The sequence below is a fragment of the Semicossyphus pulcher genome, unplaced genomic scaffold (assembly GCF_022749685.1).
Source record: "Semicossyphus pulcher isolate SPU_LCO1_2020_fin unplaced genomic scaffold, fSemPul1.0.p SCAF_2, whole genome shotgun sequence".
Lineage (NCBI taxonomy): Eukaryota > Metazoa > Chordata > Actinopteri > Labriformes > Labridae > Semicossyphus > Semicossyphus pulcher.
This window is the reverse complement of record NW_027211693.1, coordinates 17,031,339-17,046,864: the sequence shown is the minus strand read 5'-3', so window position 1 is coordinate 17,046,864 and position 15,526 is coordinate 17,031,339. Positions and strand designations below refer to the sequence as shown.

The 15,526-nt window shown below is 43.1% G+C and overlaps 1 protein-coding gene across 1 annotated transcript in view; it reads right to left on the bottom strand.

Annotated features, from left to right (window-relative positions):
* The window catches only part of kdrl (kinase insert domain receptor like), a 41,956-nt gene that overhangs the window by 21,801 nt on the left and 4,629 nt on the right, over positions 1–15,526 (bottom strand). The window contains exons 2-12 of the mRNA XM_069669858.1: positions 13,397–13,487; positions 11,650–11,864; positions 10,123–10,247; positions 8,157–8,316; positions 7,870–8,006; positions 7,608–7,779; positions 7,076–7,199; positions 6,764–6,933; positions 5,354–5,510; positions 3,447–3,561; positions 856–964 (exon numbers count right to left, since the gene is read on the bottom strand). Coding sequence (XP_069525959.1) covers positions 856–964; positions 3,447–3,561; positions 5,354–5,510; positions 6,764–6,933; positions 7,076–7,199; positions 7,608–7,779; positions 7,870–8,006; positions 8,157–8,316; positions 10,123–10,247; positions 11,650–11,864; positions 13,397–13,487 — 1,575 coding nt within the window. The remainder of the gene's footprint in view (positions 1–855; positions 965–3,446; positions 3,562–5,353; positions 5,511–6,763; positions 6,934–7,075; positions 7,200–7,607; positions 7,780–7,869; positions 8,007–8,156; positions 8,317–10,122; positions 10,248–11,649; positions 11,865–13,396; positions 13,488–15,526) is intronic.

Below are 15,526 nucleotides of genomic sequence, written 5' to 3'. Positions count from 1 at the left end.
AGCTGAGTCTGGGCCCCAGGGGAACCAGACTGTGCTTGTTTATTCAGATTGCTGGAAAGCATTCTGTGTTCCGTAAGAGAGGACAGCTGTTATTACAATTCTGTCCTCTTTTCTCGCAGCATTCCATCATTCTCCGGCTTCCTCACCTCTGGAAGAGAGCACACCAATCCTCTGGGAATCCGCCCACGACGGGAGACTAATTTTTTTGGTACTTGGCATCCCCTCAATTAAAGGTTTACCTACATCCATCCCTCGTCCAACAAAAAGAAATCCTTCCCCCTTTGGGAAATGTGATTAACTCAACTTTTAAGCAAAGGTGATTCAGTTAGTCACAAAGTGAATTGTTCTCGTGCGCAGCGACAGCTCACCCTGACTGTTATTACATAAGTGTCTCAGTGGATATTCGTTTTGGGAACATTTGGAAAGGCTCAGATGCACATAAAAAAGTACATTCTCATAACAGAAGGGTCGCAGAGAAAGAGGAATGACCTGTGAGCACTGGAGCAGGAATGCAGTTATTCATAGCTGTTTTTAAACGCATGCCATTATAGCCCTCCATATGGCGCAGGACATGTTTGCCTCTCTTCCGCCCTGAAGCTGCTCAGCTACAGTGGAGGATGGTTTCAATTAATGCCCCCCTCTGGATTCTTTATTGCACAATACAATCTGCACATTCCTTTCTTTCTCTTGCAATTCATTACAGCGTGTACTGTACGTGAGGATCACTTAAAATAATCCAGAGCACTGTGCACTACGGCGCACTTTGCAGTTATTGCACTTAAACTCAGTACTTGCTTGTAGTTAAGGCTGTTAAATGTGTACAATTCAGCTGTCACATTCTGGTGACCTACTTACCATCGACATAGAAAGGGATTGTATGATAGCTGGAGCCGTGTGTATTGTTGGCCTGACAGGTGTATATTCCTGATCTGCTCGCATTTCCAATCACCAGGTGGCCAACCATCTATTTGGGATCAATAAGGCAGTTATTACTGATAGTTTAAAGGAAGATGAAACATGTTGAAAAAAAGAAAAGAAATGTAGATTTCCACTGTGGCTTAGACTATTATTGTGATTTATCCCTGGGGATTCAATCACCATCAGAGCAGTGGCTGTTGGCAGGCGGGTGAAGTGGCCTGAAACAAGCCCGCTCTGTTTTATGCTCTCCAGTACGTCACATTAATGAAAGGATACATCTGGAGCTTAAAACCCACCGAGCCTCCCTCAGACCTGTGCTATAGATCTAGTGCCGGGGCTCCACGTTCATTTCCTGAAAAGCACTTCTAATGCCAAACTTGATTTTGTCATCGCACCAGTAAAACATTTTAATGGCTCAAATAGACAAAATAATATGTGGGACCTGGCTGAGTGCCAGACTGCGTGGGGTTCTGTTTAGTGTTCATTGTGACATCTGTTTTTTGGGGGCAGTCAGCTACATCAAAGAGGGTGAATGATGTGGGTGTATTGTCTGGGTGTACGCTGGCCTGAACTTCCTGGGCTTGTAGGAGCTATTGTGTTGACTCTCAGACGCACAGCTGCAGCCACGGAACGACTCCAGCGTCCTCATATTCACAATGTTCACCATAAAAACATTCAGGCAGCGAAAGAATAAGTGTTAAAAGTTAAATCATAATGTCGGATTCATATTGCTGTGACATGTGTCAAAACACTGATTTAGCGGCCTTATGGTATTATGTTACAGCAATTACTCACCGTGATGTAACCCGAGCTCAAAAACATCATTTAAATGGTTACGCAGAGTGCCTAAGAGGTGACCTGACCAGACGCACTGTGACCTCTGTGCCCATGTCGTCCCCCTATGTTTTCCTTATATTATGACCCGGGCCAGTCTCCCTCTTCACTGGGCCTTGTGGGGAGCAACTCCCCTGACTATGTTCTTATTCACGGGCCAACACGATTTATGTGGGGTGACAGAGAGGAATTCACTTCCAACAAATCCCTCTTCTTTTAAACCACTGCTTGTTATCATTGACCCTTAGTCCGAACCCTCATAAAGCACCAGCGTTTGGCCACAAGAACCTGTAAATTAGTGGTGCCTCCCTATTTATGTCAGGAATATATTAGTTCTGATGTCCTGTGCAAATGAATTTACAGTTACTTGGTGAGCACAGATATGATTCTGAGTGTCTTTCCGTGCTTAATCAGAGAGCAGGAGCCAATAAATCACCAAGAAAACACAGGTGAACCAAACAGTTTGGATTAAGCATGATCACATTTTCTTTTCCTGTTGAAAACCTTCATGCCAATGAATTTGTGCCCTAATTTGACCCAGCCTGGTGTAATGGGTTTCTTAACATAATCCTATAGAAAGACTCGTGTGAGTCAGAGCAGGCCTGGTCTTAATTATAGGAGGGGTGAACAGCATTAGTAACACGTTCCCACAGGACATTTGCAAAGTATACAGATCCGTGGCATGCTTTGGGTTTGGGAAACACAACTTTTTTATGATAAAATCTATGCAATATATACAAGTAAAATAATATATGGTTACATAACAAAAGCACAATTCCAGCTGCCTCTAATGTCGACAGTGTATTTGCTCATCGTCACAGGTAATTGTGTAGAGAAGAATCTATAAAAGTCTGTGGTCTGCTCTTTGCACAACATGGCTTAAGCTTTTGTAGTGTTTATTCTGCTTAGCTCCAAGAGTTTCAACAGCGGGAAAGATTAACTGATGACAGAATAAAAGACATGTCATTGACAGGATGGAGCTGCAACAGCTTTATTTACAAGCACTGATGAGCTGTGTCTATCAGTTAACGGTGTAACGTTTCAGGAATGGCAGGAACGCTATGGTGAAGATCTCCTTATAGGAGGGCTGTTGTACCAAAAGGAAAACCAATGCAATTATGCTGGTGTGCTAGCACTTAAATCTACATTGCAAATGTACAGCGTTTCTTGAGATAGCATCTTCCTTTTCGAGATGTAGCGCATCATTTGCGTGAAACCAAGTGGTTTTCCCATATTTCCCTGGTTGCTTATTCCGAGGATAAATCAAGTCCTTTTAACTGCAGCAATGAAAAACTAAACTGATTTCTTCAAAAGGGACTGCTGAGGGCCTTTTCATGGGTTTTGGTCACAGTTACACAAGTCAAAACTAAAGCAGACAAAATGAATCGTTTCAGTGAAAAGAAGCGCTGCATCACTGCCAATAGGAGGAAAATTGTCAGGATTTATTGATTTCAGATGTTGAATGGCACTTTCAAGCCCCGGTCACAGGAGATTTCTACTCAAATCTGTCCCAGCTATTGACTGTTCTGTGGATCTCTAGAGATCTTATGGATCCAATTCTCATATAAATCCTACTGTTGAGTTGCTCATCGCTATTTGTCAACCCCATTTCACGGTGCACAAAGTTTGCTTCAAGTGCATCTGTTGTTTAAAAAACATGTGAAAAACAGCACAAACAGAGTTCAACCACGTACCTTGTTTTTGTCTTGAATGAGTTTAGGCTTGATGTTTATGCTCTTAATCAAGTTGTGGAGCTCATTTTGCTCTTGATCAACTTTGACCTCTGACCCCTGTTTGGGCGTAACGCAACTGCAGGACAGAGAAAGTGCAATGAAAGATGTAAATGATGTACATTTGTCAGACCCAAACAACACAAATGGAAAAAGCAGTCTTTCATGTTGCTTTAATCGGAGAGTCACATCCTGCTCAGACCACATGGTTACAATGTACGGTGTGCAATCCTACTGTAAAGCACTTATTCTGAAAGGGTGAGAGCATTTTTCAGACCCCTGGGCCTGATAAGGGTAGAGTCCAGGTCTAGACCAGCCTGTCTGGGTTATAAACCTACAGAAAGTCCTTGATTTGACCCCCACCCCTCAAACCCTTCACCGCCTGTGGTGGGGAACAATCAGCCTGATGAGAGGAGATGCAGAGGAGGAAACAGCAACAGCGACAGGAAGGGCTGTGCTGTGCGTCAACTCGTACAGGAAACCCCCCCGGGTTCTGGCCAGGGGAGATAAGGTTGATCCCAAGACCTTGGTGGTCAACAAGGGACAGCTGATAGCTTCTCAACCTGGTGATAAAGACACCCCCATATTTCTGCCCCGTACACTATCTGCCTCATTGCACATCTAACCTAGCAAGCTTCTCTCGATTTCTACACCCCCACACTACATGTGTCCCATCCCCTCTAAAGTCCGAGAGATTTAGATGAGATATGATCTTGAAGGGCAACATGTTGGATTTACAGTGACAGGTACTTTACAGGGTCAGGGCTGCATAAAACAAACATTTTGCACAATTGGCCTCCCACCAAGCTTTAGCTGTTCCCCTGTCTCATTAGCTGCCTGCCGCAGCCCCACCACTGTTCCTAGTGCCAGCCCTGATTATCTTTAGGCCTGCAGAAAGAGTGGCTTTGACCCACCTAACACTCTGCTATTATTTATCATAAATCTGGCATGTACAAGCAGTTTTTTTGAGATAATTAAAGGAGTAAAATGATGAATGCCGTGGTGGAAAAACACCATTGAACATTTCAGAGAATTCAGTCTCTTTCTTGTGCAGCCGTCCACAATGTTGTTTTTGCTAATGGTGGTGAGGCCTGATAACCCGAGGGTAATGGCCCATTGTTTCCCTGATCCTACGACTTGCGGGTCTCCTGCTGTCAATGAGGAGGCGGGATCTTGGGGAATGTTCATGTTGTTTGTAGGTTCACTACCAGGCCGGTATTCCTGCACAGTCTCTCTTACATTCAGCTCTGTTCGGCTTTGTAGCAGCACAGGGAATCCAAGATGAATATATTTCCCCTGTGTTTCCCCTTCAGTCTACGCAGCTTCTGACCACAAACCAGACTGCAGTTCTCTTAGGCTGCGTTTTCTTTGATTCATGTGTCATATTCTGGACCACATTCAGTTCAGTCAGTGTAGATCTGTTTTATGGAGGGATCCCCTGGCTGGACTGGCGGTTCTAAACCCTACACTTACCTACTTAGTTAGTTTACGCACTTATGAAAAGTTTTGAGGTGGAAATAAAGTTTTTGTACTCGCTGTGCAATTAAAATAAAGTCTTCTGGACAAGGATAAAAGAGCACCTTGAATCAAATCTTTTAATTGACTGGTGCTTAAACTGAACACACAGTGCACAACAGGTATCTGAGTGAGACATCACGCTTAATGCAGAACCACTACATTGTAGCCAGGGGCATGTAATTGATTCTGCATCAGATTATGCTGCGTATTGAGCTGAAATTTGTGCTTAAAATCAGGAAATCTTTCCCTTTGCTTTGCTTTTCTTCCAGATTGGAGAAACATGAAAGACCATAAAAGCAGAAAATCTAGTTTAAACAATCTGAAACTTGGAGCGTAGAGCGACAGTGACTCACTCTTTAACCGCAGGGTCTGAGAGACAAGGTTGCCAGAACCAAGTGATGTTTGGCAAGGGCCCCCCCAAAGCAGTGCAGGGTAGCGGATGCTGTATGCCACGCATGTAGGGCTGCATGTGCACGGTGGCGAGCTCCGCCTCTAAAATTTTTGGCTTCGCTGTGAGAGAGAAGTGCACAGAGACACAGACACACATACAGGGAGAGAGAGGGAAAAAAGAGATACGTTAGATCAACTATCCCAAACCCAGCCCGGCCCGCTGTGGAATCCCATAATGTCTTTATAATGAGGGGCGACAGTCATGATGGATAGCCATGAAAAAGGTGCTATTGACACCCGTTGTCCTTTAGACACTGTTTAGGAGAAGAATGGCAGGATGATTGGCTAGCCCGGGGCTGTAGGTCAGAGAACGACCCCTCTGTGGCCCATGCCCAGGTCAGTGAATCAACCATGTGTGCTGCAATCAACAGCAGACAAAGATCCTTGTGCCACCTCGGGAGGCAGTCCATATCATTCAGCCATTCCCTCCATGACACAGCTTCATCACACACACACACACACAGACACACACACATGGCACCACGTAGAACACATGTATAATCTGGAGCACTGTGACAGCTCTAAAAAACTGATGGACAGCGTTTCCTAATTGATACCAGGGATCTCTTGTCACTTTGTTTGTGTCTGTGTACTTTATTTTTTTGTCATTCCAATTAAATTAAAGTCCTGTGAAGCGGGACAGTCAAGGACCATAAATAAAGCTTACTCAAGCCAGAAGGGGGCAGATTTTTCCCCTTTTTGGCACGCTATTGGGATTCCTAGATAATGTTTAAAGACTGCAATGAAAACAGTCCCCCCCCACCCATGGTACGCCCGCAGTAACTGACTTCCACTTTTCTGTTATTAACAGACTTCATCCTAGTTAACACCTGACATGTTAAACATTTATAATCTCTATTTTTAACAGCTAAAAGTTCCCCTTAAATTGTCTTTATAACAATGTCAGTCAGTCATTGTTTTCCTCAAGCTGTATACATATTGTATGGAGCACGTTGTTTATATGAGCTGAACTGTATATATGCACATGGTGAGGATGCAAATAAATGCTGGGGTCTAGGGGGGGTCTGAAGCGGCCGGGGTCTGCGTGCAGAATACAGCCCGGGCCATTTACACACTGCGCCAAGCCCCTTCAAAAGAGCCCCAATAATCAACAACAGCTGCCCCTGCTACGTCAATCCAGCCCTGGAATCAACAAGCCCTCAAATTCCTCTCATACTAGAGCTGCTACCTGCCGTCCAGCGAGCTGTACCGAGAGCAGCCACAGTGCTGAGAAAGCCTCAGTCACCAGCCGATGCACTGATTCATTTCCTCAGGATCAGCAAGTCATTATCAAGTTTATGGCAAGAGCTTACTGTTGATTTCCAGAGTGTAGCTCAGATTCCTGGACAAGCCCTTCAGTTGGTTGCTGAGGCTTATGGTGAAGACCCCAGCGTGCTTCTGCTGCACATCTGGGATGATCAAGTTGAAACCAGACATATTGTAACAGGTGGAATTCTTCATGATAGGGACCCCATCCTTGTACCTGAAGATTGGAGGCATGGAAACGCTTCATTAACCGTGGATTATGAATATTAATTGATGAAAAGACGAAGAAATAGAGAAAGAAAAAAGTAATACAAACACATACTTTGCAGTTTTTATTTTGACTGTAGTCCATTACTTACCATGCTATCATGTCTGGGGGCGGCAGAGCGTTGACCTTGGGATCAAACTTTATCTTTGTACCTTCTAAGACGATAACTAAACTCGGCCTCTCTGGTCCATAGGATATGTTGAGGAATGGATGCTCTGGAACAAAAGATTAACAAAGACATTTGAATCCATGCAGGAGGAAAAAGGAGGTGAAAGTTATCATCATATCATAGCATCATTACATTTGATACAGTGATCATTGAGAACTTAAAGTAATAATCTCTTTTTCACCTAAATAATTGTCCTTTAAGTCGCTATCTATCACCAAATGAGGTAACATAATGGTGATTGAGTCTATGGCCCACTGATGAAAGCCTTTGCATTTGCAGTATATTGTATTTTTAAGGACCAGCTTTCTGTGGCGACAGAGAGGGTAGGCGGGGCTAAGCAGCTGCACTCCTCACAGGAGCTTTAAAGTGCTTTTTATGTTTGTGTATATAGTTGTATTTTTTATGCTTGTAATAAAGTAAAAAGCTGTTTTTAATCCATTTAAATCACACTCACCATAGACGGTGACCTTTGCTGAGGCGTTCCTATGTATAGAGGGTTCAAGCTCAGCTCTGCAGTGGTACATCCCATTATCCTCCATGGTAATGTTTGGCAGGAACAAAGCACTGCTCATCACAAGAACCTTAGCAGCATCGCTTTTGGTCTTGTTAATGTAATGTTTGTTTTCCTGAAAACAAAAGAGTTATCATAAATTAAACTTCTACAACCTTTGAGGGTCCCTTTAACATGCAGGGTCAACAGTAAATCCTTAACTTACTTTCCTCTTTGGAAAATTCCACGTGAACTTGATTCTTCCATTATAGGTGGTCTCACCAGTACAGTTTAGGAGGAGGGTGTCCCCAACCAACACTTTGATGCGCTCTCGGGTCACCTTCACCTTCTTAAGAACAGTAGCTGTAAATGGAGAAAAATAAGACACTGTTGAATCAAGGCAGGTTGAGGGTTCATTCTAACCAGATAAGACAGCAGATCAGAGACTGAGTAATCAGGCAAGTGATGTGCCCAGAAGACAGGAAAATCAACACAGACAGAGAACACACTCACTCTGTCTCATGGGGATGTACGTGGACGTAAGCTTCCGGCCGTTGACCCTTGTGTTACAGGTGAGCATATTAAACGAAGTTTTGGGGCCGTAGGGAATCTTGAATCCCACCTCTGGATCCCATAACATTTTTCTAACAATCTCCTCTGATAATTGTGGGACCTGCAATCAAGAGAGAAGAGCAGAGAGATTTTATCAGTGCAAACAGATATTTAGTGACACTTTTGATGTTGATTAAAGCTCACTGAGCCAGACTGAGTGAAGCGTAACGCTCTCAAATTCATTTAACGTGTAAGTCACGCTCCACTGGGCTCAGCTGGGGACAGCACACATTTGTGGGAGTGCAAGTCTTATAATTATTTTGTATTGTTTTGTGGAGTGTAACATATGAAAACATTTACGCAATGGAGCACAAAACTTTTTTTGGACTCTGAGGAGGATGTACGTGCGCCTCGTGTTTGTTCTCGTGCCAGGAGTTTGGGCTGGGAGAGGAGGCAAGGGAAGGGAAGGAAGGAAAGGGAGCAGGAAGGAGGAGTACCTTGGATTTGCCAATAGCAAGAAGGTCACACAACCACTGTCTGCGCTATCAGAGTCGGATGTGTTTGTCCACAAAGGCACAGTGTCACATGTAAGGCGAGGTACCACAAGCAGAGAGCTCTTCACCACTGACCCATCTTATTCTGCCATGTGATACTAAGTTTTATAACCCTAATAACGAGATTACCTGTTGTTTCCTGTGGCTGAACACACTATGTGCTGTTTTTTTTTTTTTTACGGCATTTCCTGATGTTGACTAAATTTAGTCTGAGGGTCTATTCTGAGAAAAAACACTCTTGGAACACCTTCCTGCTCTTAAAAGGAAGCAGACTGGATGACTCCCTCCGCTGCCAATGAGCTTCCCCCTGACATGCCACTGTCCCTGGTCTGTTTCTGTGTGCTCGACTGATTTAACACACGAAGGGTGTGAGAACCAGGGAGACGCCCTCTGCACAAAGGGGAAACCCTTTTTTCTCCAAGACGACAAATATTATGTGGTATTAATAGAAATCTTCCTTTCTCAGAAGTCGTAGTTTTAGAATCAGAATCAGCTCCATATACAAGCATTAAACATTAAACTAATATGTACAAGCCTACATGAGACGATACTGAAATATTAATTTTACATTCAAGCTTTTTGTCAGTATTTACAGTGAATAAAATTCAGTGTGCATTATGTATATATTGTAAGCTTTTTGCATTGTTCAATATCCTGCACACCTGTACAGTTTTTAATTACATATTTTTGAACATATTTTGTGTTATACGTATTGCTTTTTATATTTTGTATTCTTTTTATTTTTTATCTTATTTTATTTCTTATTTTTATTCTAGCTCTGTGTTAATTGTTCTGCACCAAAACCACCAAAACAAATTCCTTGTATGTGTAAACCTACTTGGCAATAAACCCCGATTCTGATTCTGATATTGTCGTCCCGACTGGTGTGATGCAATGATCGCATCGCTGCCGCCAAATGTCGATATTTTAATTTGACTAAAATCCAGCGCTGCCAATTTGAGTCACCGCATCATTGTTTATCTCAATTTGTGTCAAAATCTGTGAAACTGACACCCAATTGCAATTAATAATAAATTAATTCTGCACTTTACCTTTCTAGGGCCATTTTGTATTCTTCAGTTAATCAGATATTGTGATGTATCATTATATGATTGTCTTGTAATATCAATTATCGAGAATCGCTGTATCGTGATATTAAAAACGTTACACAGGCCAGTTGGCAGGTATGACACGCATTAATAATAATGAAAAAGATACAGTCGTCTTCGAGCTGATGATTTTGCTTTTACAGGTCATTTAGAGTCATCATAAACTGAGACTGTTTCATAACAAGTTTAAAACTCAGTAGGTTTGAACACATCGAGGAAGGAATGAACATAAGGAGGGTAAATGCCGTAAGTGTATGGCCTTACCCCTGACAGCGTTACAACTGTATAAGGAGAAGACGTCCTGCAGGGGACCACAAGGCTGGTCTCATGCCTGTAGATTCCCAGCATGTAAGGCGTCTGATGGGGCTCCACGAATGGTTCCTCGTCATCTGTGGGACAAAAAAACAAACACAAGATCTGAAATACAGGTCAGTCAGAAAACACATTTCAAATAAAAATGTGGCCTCTTCTATTTTTTTGTCTTTGGGTGAACCATGTCTGCTAGCTGCTCTGAAATAAAGCTGTTATGCTAGAGTTAAACTGTGAAATTGAATCAGGGCAATGTCAGGGCATCCAACACACAGAGATCAAATCTCAGATCAGTTCATTCCAACCGGATCAGGCAGCAGAGCGCAGATGGAGCTAACAGGCTAGTTGTGTGTTCCTCCTGGGCAGCCAGGCATCACACGGGCCGCTGTGGGAACTTCACAGAGACATAGATCGTCTGTGATTGGTCTGAGGTTGAGCAGCAGTGGTGTGATAAAGGAACACTTATCTTAAAGTGATCATTTAAATAAATGTCTGTTAAGTCACTATCTACGATTGAGCCTATGGCCCACTGATGAAAGATTACGGACTGGGTGTCTGTGGCCACATCTGCGGAAAAATTACATGCCGACTGTTTTAATAAAACCAAATATCTGAAGTGAAATAAGCTGATGTTGAATAAACACTCTCTTAATGTGTCCCAGCACAATCTCTATTTGAATGGTACTGTAAATGAGACTGGTGCCATGTGACGCTCAAGGGCCGACTAAGGAAAACAGTAGCCGGAGCAGGAAATCACACTCAATGACCAGGGCTTCCCGTGCAAACATGCTCACCCTTCCACCTCCAGGAGAAACCACACCACCAAAGAAACCACGTCCTCCCTCTGTCCCTCTCTTTCTGAGGAAATATGATGCGGCACTTGAGTCTAAATGCTTATGGACTTAGGTCAGCTTCCTGCTTATAAGGAATATCCTCATAGTCATGCATAGTCTGTTAAATCTGTCTTTTTTTTCCTTCCTTCCTTCTTTCTTTCGTTCAATCTGTCTTTTCTTCTGCTTTTCTTCAATTCTCGCCGACCACTTCAGTTCCTTTTTTTGCTTACATGGCTATCTTCCAGCTCTCGTATCGCTCTTGAAATATCTGACTGCCCATTAACCATTTCTTTCGGTGCATTAAGTGCCACTGTTTGTGGACTTAGTTCAACACCACACGACTTCACTGGTGACAGCCGATGACAATCACCCTGAGAAAAACATTCATTTATCAGGAGTCTTTCAAGACTTAAAAAAACCAAACAGTTAAATCCTAACAAAGAAAACGGAAAAGCTCTTATCTGCGTTCTAGTTTATGGAACAGTTCTCAGTGTTTCACATTACATTCAGTTTTTCTCAGGCTGGAAAACACTTCAATTTGAGAGTTAAGAATATAATTTTAGTGAGACTGTTCCTGCTGCATCCATTTACTGTATTTGATAAAAAGGACCTTTAATCTGAAGTGGTCCGAGAGCTTTGCAGGTCTCACCTTGAACGTAGACATAGGTGGAGTTGATGTGGTCCGAGTCTTTGGAGTACTGACACCTGTACCTCCCTGTGTCGATGACGGTCAAGTGTGTGACTGTCAGTTTGCTGCAGTGCGAGTGAGGGTGACCTCTGGAATCACACTGCTCCACCTTCACCCCCTCTGATGAGGTCGATCGTTTGGGATCAGGAAGAGTCCAGAGCAGCGGCTCGTGACCTCTGACAGGAGACAGACAGGGACGCTATTACATGAACCTGAGGATTATGCTGCTAAGTAGACTTTTGATAACTCAGGCTACTTTTTATAAAGGATTGTGACACTTTTTTTATATCATATATAATTCTTTACACAGTACCACATTCACGTTTCTTTGGATTTGACTTTACTGTTGAGCTGTTGCGAATAAAGCGCTGGATCCAAACCGTGGATCTATTTTAAGGGAATGTGTCACAGCTGGCGATGACCTCACAAGCTTTTACTTCAGGATGGCAGCGGCTGCCTCTCCCCCGGGGTCTTTTCTGACTTGATGTTCATTTTGAGTTTATTTTGAGTTAATCTCAACTTATCCGACGACTTGAACTTTCACATGGGAACATGTTTTTCTTGAATGATTTGCTCAGCTAACACATTCTTTCCACACAGCTTCCATTTAAAAACTCTCATTAAAGAGATCCCAGAGGAACATCAAACATGTCTCGCATACCACTGACTCTGCCTGCAGAATTTCGGGTCATGTAACCTCCAGCTCTGATCCAGTGTCAGAAAACAAGACAGTTCAGTATGGGCCAGGAGTTATAGCATATGGCCTTGTAGGGAAGCATTACATTAGATAGACATGAGTTCCTGAACATTCCTTGCAGTCCTAAAAAATTATGCAAGCCTTATTCTTGACAAATTCTTAACAAATGTGAATGCAGCACACTTGGGTCCCAGTATTCCCATTCCTGTTAAGGATTGTCCCAGCTTCTTAGCAAAGGTCCTGAGGCCCAGGCACATCCAGTCTATTCCCTCCTCCGACTTTCTTTCAATTTAATGAGAGCAGAGTCTAAACTTAATGGCTGTAGTGAGAGCCCAGAAACAGACTTTTCTCTTCCTGACTGACCTCTGATAACTGACCAATAAAAAGAAAGAAATTTCAGCTCATAATGTGCTACAAGAGATATCAGGGACAACATGAGCAGTCATCTCCATGGCTGGGCCTGTCTGCTTTTAAACTGCAGTGTACCAAGGACAGGCTGAACAACACGTTTTCAGATTGGCAGGTTTGAGACGTCACAAACCTAAGGAGCCAATCCCGTTAATGGACGGGGTGACGTTATGCATATCATTATGTGCAACCTATGGCAACCACTTCGGCGATGCGCGAGCCAGCTGTAACCGTCATCGGAATTTTTGCAAACTCACTACTGAATACTAACGTGAACGTTGCTACTACTAATCACTACATTTCAAGCTAGGATATTGGAAATTAGCATAGTGGGCGGGGACTATGCAGATAATTAAACGTATTTTGCAGAAAAAGCATATCAGGCACAATTTAATATTTCAAGCAGAGCGATTTATTTGTCTTAAACAAAAGTGGTGGAGTGAGAATTTTCTTCTGAAATGTAGTCAAGTAGAATAATTAAACTTACTGAAAATACCTAAATAAAGGACAAATAAATTAAACTAAAATGTGTACAGTAGATTATGTTGAATTAATAAGTTGTTTTGGATCAATTAGCATTCATATATGTGTTTCATTGCTCACCTGCATATGAGGTTTAGCGACTCATCCTTTTGAAGTATGAGGGGTCTGTCAGTGGGCAGAATCTTAGGCGAGTGATCTCTCTCAAAATGTCCTGTTGAACAGACACACACACACACACACACACACACACACACAGAAAGAGAGAACTTAGACAGGCTAAAAAAGAAAACCCTACATATTTACAGCATCTCATTAACAGTGTTTATCAGTCACTAACAACACCAAACAACATAATGGAAACATTGCAGGACAATCCCAGGAATCAGAATCACTTCTGTTCTGTGCATGTGGGTTCACTTTGTGCTCATCTGCTCCTGCCCCTTATGCAAGTGATTGTCCGCTGTGAGAGCACTGGGGGTGTTTCCGGTGCGGGGAGGGCAGGTTCTTGAATGAATAGTGGTCTGGGATGAGCAGAAAGAAAGAGAGAAAGTGGAATAAAAGAAAGCAGACAACATGGGGAGCAGCTGCGCCACTTAGCCAGAGAGGTCAACCCAGTCAGAATCACAGAGAACCGAGTCAGATGACTGTGTTTGCGTGCATTTCCCCTCAATCTACCTCCTTAAATGGGTGCTCCCTTCCTCTCCTTTAGGAGGAAGAAGTTTTTTCATCATATCGACCTTGTACTCTTACTATTATTACATAATGCCGGGGGAAAATATGAGGTGGAGATGTTTGACTCAAAGGTGGCCTACACTTGGTGTACAGCCAGCGGTATCTGCTGAGAGGTCTCTCTCAGAGACCAACATAGGAAACACTGTGAGGTGTCACAGTCACTGTGATTTCCTTCTTTTCACTGAGCTCCCTGCACAGCTTGTCACTGTGGTCAGAAAACAACTTCATTAAGTCAAGTCTCCATGTGACGTCTGCAGGGAAACCTTTATTCATACAACATCAAGATCGACAATAGAGTTACACATCAGCCTAAAACCAAGCAGACATGCTGACACACCATGTATAAATGTGCATGCACAAGGAAACCCCATACACACATGCACCTGCACCTACAAATGCAAACACATATGAGCACAGCACACACACATATAGCTAGTGTTTGTCTATTATTCAGTACAGCTGTTGGGCTCAGAATGAGCTGACGGTGCCAGTGTTGGCAGTGGCACTCAATATCGACTTCCTCAAAAAACATTAGAACCCTCATTGTTTTATTGTCCAAGGTTATTCAGAGGGGAGGGATGTGGCTCATTCTCTTTCATGCTGTGCTACCACGTGCTTCAGCTCTATATTAGATTAATAAAAATATATTAGATTAATAAAAAACAAGGTTACTGACCTTGATTAAAAGCCAGGGAATCTACAATTCACAAATTATCAACCATCTGTCTTGGACCTCTCCTTAGCCATCACAAAGAAGGTTTCAATTTGTGTTCTTGCATCATGAATTAGTATTTTGACTTATGTCCCGATACAAAAGCAACACTTCATATGAACGCTGACATCTGCTGGCACACAAAACATCAATAAAAGCAACGGAAAACATCCCCCTGACCTTGAATTGCACTGGCAGGCAGCTCATCTCTTAAAACTGGGCAATTTTTCCCCTGTTCTCCTCGGTAACACATTACAGATGGATGAATCAGCAGGGGCCCCCAGCAGCCCGCTTGAAGAGGGAAAAAAAAGCGGTTGTCTCTTTACACCAACACCTTCGGAACTCCCACCTGCCCCAGTGCCTGCCCAACGCTGACCTCAGCAAGCGTCCAGACACCCCTTAACCCCCCGCAACAGCTGTGTGCTGCATTCCTCCAGCAGAGAGCCTGAAAAATGCCAGAAATTGTGCTTATTGTGTTCAAAGAGCTCTGAAGCTGGTTCTCATTAAGAGGCATTAAGAAGAGGACAGGCATGGAACAAACAGAGTCCTGTAGAGAGAGAGAGAGGGACTCCTGGTTCAGTCTCTCAGTCAAGCGTTGTTGGGGTCTTCAGGCAGTGGCACAGCATCAACATAATAACGGACAGAGGGCCAGGTTGACTAAGATTAGACCAGGATGATCACATTTATACTTCCTTGTCCTCAGCTGGCGCAGAAGGGAAGTAACACAGGATTTAGTGTTTGGAAAACATTTGTGGTAGGTTTACGACCAGTCAGGAACGGAGATGTTGGATTCTAAAATGTTTGTG